This window comes from Zerene cesonia, unplaced genomic scaffold, assembly GCF_012273895.1.
Source record: "Zerene cesonia ecotype Mississippi unplaced genomic scaffold, Zerene_cesonia_1.1 Zces_u007, whole genome shotgun sequence".
NCBI lineage: Eukaryota > Metazoa > Arthropoda > Insecta > Lepidoptera > Pieridae > Zerene > Zerene cesonia.
The window spans coordinates 407,082-413,383 of NW_024045137.1; the positions used below are offsets into that span (position 1 = coordinate 407,082).

The window sequence follows — 6,302 nt, forward strand, 5'->3', positions numbered from 1 at the left end:
GGCCAGGAGGAGGTTGCGAGCGAAGCCGAGTGCAGCGCCAGTGGTACCGTCCCCGGGGGATGCTGAGAGGCTCCGCGCGCTGGTGGCCGCGGAGGCTAGGCACCTGGGTATGGATAAGGATATCATATAATTGAACTAGCTGTGCCCTGTGGTTTTGTCCACATTAATTTAAGGAAAAATGCTTGATGTTATTTTACCTAGAAGTTATTAGTAGTAGGGGTAATAAAATGACTTTACTGACCGACTTGCATCGCCACCAAATTTTCAGAATTAGACCAAATTGACCCACACGGTAGGTACCAACTTGCATATAAAAAAAAGGATCATTAAAATTGGTTTAGCAAGTCGAAAGTTCTAAGGTAATAAACAGTAAAAGAAAGCACAGTTGCACACAACCCTCCTCCGTTATTAAATTCTGATGAAATAGTTCATGTTTCCAGGTGAAGATGCAAGTGTCTATTAATTTTTAATTTTCATCCATCAGTTTTTTTATTTAAATCACTATCTGCGCCCCGCGGTTTCACCCGCGTAAGACCGTATCCCGTAGGAATATCGGGATAAAAAGTTGCCTATATATTATTCCAGTTGTCCAGCTGTATGCGTACCAAATTTCGTTGCAATGGGTTCAGTAGTTTTTGCGTGAAAGAGCAACAAACGCACACACAACTTTACAAACTTTCGCATTTATAATATTAGTAGGATAACTAACAAACGAATCTTACGTCTTGATAATATTTGCATTGATGTGCAAAGTCTTAAGATCCTTTCGTCTCCAGGTCTATCGGACGTGGACGGTATGCTGGACGTGCTAACTCGACGCAAGCGTCTGCTGGAAGCGGAGTCGGCAGCCGCCCACCACCGGCTTCTGTACGAGTTCCTCTCGCAGCTGCTGCGGCACCGCACCCACCAGCTGGAGCAGCTCGCGCGGGAGGCGGCGCTCGTGAGGAAGGTAGACCACCAGCTTGTGACAGATATTGGGTGGTTATGATGGGATCCACTGTTTGCTTATATGGTTCAACAGTGCCTATCTCTCTAGTTTCCGAACTATTTTCAGACGGAGAAATCGAAGTATAACATAGATCAATTTTGACGTGAGAGACAGACAAACAAACACAGAGTCAGATTGACCGATGACACATCATTAAAATTTTTGTTATTGTATAATTTTCACCACATATTTTTCCTTTAGTGAGTGCAACCGTGATGCACACACACAGTATAATACAAGCGTTTTGCCCCGGTTTCGCTCGTGGTACATGCATAGCCTATGACACTGAGTGAAGTTGCAGCTTTATGCTGGTGAAAGAATGTTTAAAATTATTGGGAAAAAGAGTATTTTTACTGCCATAAGCGGGTTACTGAGCTGGTTCGCCTGATGGTAAGCGATCACCATTCGCTGAGGTAATGGGTACGGGATAAGGAAACGATTGATAACTGGAACTAAGGATTTGACTGGGAAGGGTGAAGAAAAGGAAATTGGGCATCCGGGCTCCTTGTCCGAAAACATTGTAAATTAACACACTTAAACCCAAACGTTCCTTCTTCAGTATGGGTTGTCTTTCCCCCAGGATATGGAGCACGTGAGCCAAGTTCTGCGCACGCTCAAGGGTGGCATGGACGATGGAAGATTGACTCCGGAGCAGGCTCTAAGCCAGGAGCCGCCCAGGCTTAAGCGGGACATCAGCGAGCTGGACGCGTCTGGTAAGTGGGGGGGTGGAGTCTCCCTTGTGGGGTATGGGGCAGATGATATACATCTGTTTAACTGATCGATTTTCTTTATGGACAAGTGGGTGATCAGCCTTCTGTGTCCTGCCGAGACCGAGTCATTTATTTTTGACCCCACGACTCCTCGGTTCTACGCTCACGCGTTAACTGCTGTACCAAGGGGGGGGGGGCTTCTATTTCAATGAAATTCATTTAAATATTTATATTTATTTATTTATTTACTTATTTAGCACTTTCTTGTGCTGGAATACAAATAAACCTTAAAAATACAAGAATTACAACTAGACCAGCACAGAAGGCGACCTTATCACTAAAGAGTGATCTCTTCCAGGCAACCCACTGTGTGAAGAAATAGTATAAATCAGGAGGTATATATTATGGTTGATGACGTTACTAGCTAGTCAAGTTTCGGTGAACGCGGGAAGTTTTTTACAACAGTATACTCTAAATAATATTAATTTAATTGAGGTCTGCACATTTAGACACTTGGCGTGTCAGTTACACGCCAAGTGTCTATAAACTACTACTGACCTAACTCTAAATAGCCTCACGATCGGGAGACCGCGTCTTCCAAGAACTTATTAAGGATGTCAGTTATATTGAGTGAGCGATTATCCATAATCAGTCTTCTTACAAATCATAATTATTTCAATGTAATTAAAGTAAATCACTACATAGCACAAAACAAAGTCGCTCTCTCTGTCCCTACGTCTCTGTATGCTTAAATCTTTACAACTATGTGATGTAGGAGAAAGGTTTATATGTAGAATAACATCTATTAAACTACTCCGAAATAACGCGTGTGGAGCCGCGGGCATAAGCTAGCATTTAAGTAAACTAATCAAATATCTGATGATGTAACGAGTGATCATCGTCGAAAGAATATAAATAAACACTAATATTATAAATGCGAAAGTTTGTAAGGATCGCGGGGCGCTGCTTTTATAAACATAAATAATTGAACGTGTCCATGTGTCTCGCAGCGGCGTGCGGCGAGGAGGAGGAGAGCTTCGTGTCGGGCTGCGGCGCCGCGTGGGGCGGCGGCGACGCGCTCGCGCAACGCTGGCGCCGCCTCGCCGCGCACTTCGACGACTTCGTGCAGGTACACGCACGCACGCATGCACGCACATACGCACGCACACACGCACACACATGTACACGCTCGCTCGTACGCACGCATGCACACGTATACACACGCTCACACATGTACATGCACGCACGCACGCACGCACGCTTGCACACGCACACAAACACACACACGTACATGGATACAATGTGAAAGTTTTTTTAAGCTGTTTAAAGTTTAAACAGCTTCACTGGATGACAGTTACATCAATTGATTTTATTTTTAAAGCTTGAAATAAAGAATCACAACATATTTTGGAAATAAATTATTGACTAAGTGTATATTTTTATAACACACGAAAATACACTTGGCACCTAATAATTTGTTAACTTATGTGTGTGTGTTTATCATAATTTTTTCTAAATTAAATTATTTATATTATATCTCTATTGTTACCAAAGACTGCATTTTTTTATTTATTTATTTTTTTTATTTTAAACACTTTATTGTGCTGTCAACGCAGCAGAAACAGATACAACAAAACTTACGCTAAAACATACAGCACAGAAGGCGGCCTTATCACTTACAAGTGATCTCTTCCAGGCAACCAACTGAACAAGTGAAAAACAAAAATACTTAAAGGGAGGTGGGTAAAAAGTTAAACCAGTGAGACATATAAAGGATGATACTATAATTACACACACACAAATATAAGTAATATACCATGCAAAATAATTTTTTATAAAGTAAGTGAACTGATTGATTGGTAAACCCCACTTCGCAGTGTTACTTCGCGCACCGCGCCGACGAGCTCTACTTCCCGGGCTCCGGGTCCGACGGGGCCACGCCCGCGGGGCTCTCGCACTCGGTGCCCCCGGGGCCCCACACCGCCGGCACCCATTCGGCGGGGCCCCAGAGCGTCGCCTCGCAGAGCGCCACCGACGACATAGTGCCGCAGCAGATGCCGGAGAGCAGGGCTAGTAGCGCGGCTGGTGAGTTTCTCTCTCTCTCTCTTTAATTAAACTCCTTTTCCTCCAATTCAAACTCCTGTAAAAACATTATAAATATCTTATTTTCTTGTGTTTGATTTTACGCGAGTATTATACATTTAGAAAAGTGTAAAGTGTTCGAAACGTCGGTTTAATACTATAATGAATAAATCGCGTTTTGAATCCGTTTATAAGTTTTTGATATCTAAATTACAAAGATCTGTTAGCCGTTTTACCACAATAATGGAAGTTTCTGTGTTGAATTAAGAAATTATGCTACTGTGTTTCGTACGGTGAATGGGGGAGTCGGAGGCCCGTTTCCTTAACCTCACCCTTCCCAATCCGTTCCTTCCATCTACTCGGCCATCCCTTGTTTATCTCTTACCCCATAAAGCGGGTAATAGAGGCACCGCTATTATACAAAGAATATAATAAAATCTTTGCCATTTATAATGTCTATTTTCAATTTATTAATAAAATAAATTAAAAAAACTACTTCCAGGCGGGGACCAGCGGGCCCCAGACGGCGAGGGCCCCGTGGCGTCACATTCCGCATGCGGCGCGGGGGTCACGGGGGTCGAGGGGTCCGCGGACGTCGGGGGGCTGGGGGGGCTGGACGCGTTCCGCGAGGACCTGGCGGCCTTCACACGGTACAGGGCCCTGAGGCCCCTGGCCACACTGTCCTACTGCTCAGACGCCATTAACTACTCAACCATAGTGTCTACTATTGAATTTGATAAGGATGATGAGTTTTTCGCGATTGCGGGCGTCACTAAGCGGATTAAGGTGATATTTTTGACAAAGTTTCATCATTTAATATTTAGTTTTATAGAATTGAAATGAGAAATTTTGAAAGAATAGATAATATTCGATCACGAGGTGGCATTCGTGGGGTGCCCCTTAGGCACATAAAACCGAAAGAGTAGAAGAAATTCGATTACTGTGGCGGGATCACGGGTGGCCGAGAGGCTAGGCGTTGCTACGGTTTGGCAAAGAACGCGGGTTCGTATCCCGCCCCGTGATCGAACTTTTTCTATTCTTTCAAAATTTCTCAAAGTTTCATCATTTTAAGGCCATGAAAAAAGATATTTGTTTAGTAGGTGTAACCCGCGGTGGTACTCGCGTGGTGCACGGTTCAAATGTAGCGTATGCGCTAATCCGGAGTATAATCTATCTCTGTACCAAATTGCATGGAGATACGATAAGCTGTTTTCGCGTGAGAGAGTAACAAATATCCATACTTACAAACTTTCCCGTTTATAATATAAGCAGAGAAAACAAATTAAAACGAAAAGTTATGCGATGACGTTATATATACGTTGGATTACCAGCGACTTTTCTCTAAACTTCCTTTTTTAATTTCATGTATATGAAAGTACCACACACACAGACACACAGGCGTGAAATAGTAGCATGCTCCTGAGTTTGACCATCGTCAATTCTTGCCTTTTCCCTTACACCTTAAAGGGGGGGGGCAGTATATTCGCCGAGGCACTACATCCGCTCTGTCCACGGGCGGTGGTCGCGTACCATCAGGCGGACCACCAGCTCGGTTGGCCACTTATATTGAGAGTCGCACGCGCAGGTGTTCGAGTTCGAGTCGGTGGTGCGCGACGCGGTGGACGTGCACTACCCGTGCGCGGAGATGCAGTGCTCGCACAAGATCTCGTGCGTCACGTGGAACGCGTACCACAAGAACGTGCTCGCCTCCTCCGACTACGAGGGCACCGTGGCCGTGTGGGACGCCGCCACCGGCATGCGCACGCGCGCGCTGCAGGTGAGGCGTGGGATCCCGTGGGATCCGGTTGTGTTCAATGGGATCGCATGGGATTGCGGCGTGCTGGTTGGGTTGGTTTAGTGCAGGGGATGCGAATGTGTTTGGTGTGGTGATGTGAGTTATTTATGAGAGCGGAGGGATTCAGTAAGTTATAGTTGTGGGATCCTGCGGGATTCGATCATTATTGATTGCGTGGGATTCTGGTGTATTTATTGTGTGGTTTAGTGTCAGAGATGCGAATGAATTTGGTATGTTGATGTGAATCGTGAGTGAGAGATTAAATTATAGTAATGGGATCCTGTTGGATCCGGTCATATTTGATGGGATCCTGCGGGATTCCGGCGGGCGACCAACTCGGTCGCCCGCTACGCCATAACAAAGCGAGCTAACTGGCATTGCGCGTCGTCGCGACAGGAGCACGACAAGCGCTGCTGGTCGGTGCACTTCAACCGCGCGGACGTGCGGCTGCTGGCGTCGGGCTCGGACGACGCGCGCGTGAAGCTGTGGTCGCTGAACGCGGAGCGCTCGGTGGCCACGCTGGAGGCGAAGTTCAACGTGTGCTGCGTGCGCTTCAACCCGAGCTCGTCGTGCCACCTGGCGTTCGGCTCGGCGGACCACTGCGTGCACTACTACGACCTGCGCGCGCCGCGCTCGCCGCTGGCCGTGCTGCGCGACCACCGCAAGGCCGTCTCCTACGTGCAGTTCCTCGACGAGCGCACGCTCGTCTCCGCCTCCACCGACTCGA

The 6,302-nt window shown here is 46.4% G+C and overlaps 1 protein-coding gene across 1 annotated transcript in view; it reads left to right on the forward strand.

The window, feature by feature from the left end:
- The window catches only part of LOC119839004 (E3 ubiquitin-protein ligase COP1-like), a 12,775-nt gene that overhangs the window by 3,640 nt on the left and 2,833 nt on the right, over window positions 1-6,302 (forward strand). Inside the window, exons 3-10 of the mRNA XM_038365172.1 lie at window positions 7-107; window positions 777-949; window positions 1,569-1,701; window positions 2,709-2,827; window positions 3,576-3,783; window positions 4,283-4,566; window positions 5,366-5,557; window positions 5,972-6,300. Of these exons, the coding sequence (XP_038221100.1) occupies window positions 7-107; window positions 777-949; window positions 1,569-1,701; window positions 2,709-2,827; window positions 3,576-3,783; window positions 4,283-4,566; window positions 5,366-5,557; window positions 5,972-6,300 (1,539 nt within the window). The remainder of the gene's footprint in view (window positions 1-6; window positions 108-776; window positions 950-1,568; window positions 1,702-2,708; window positions 2,828-3,575; window positions 3,784-4,282; window positions 4,567-5,365; window positions 5,558-5,971; window positions 6,301-6,302) is intronic.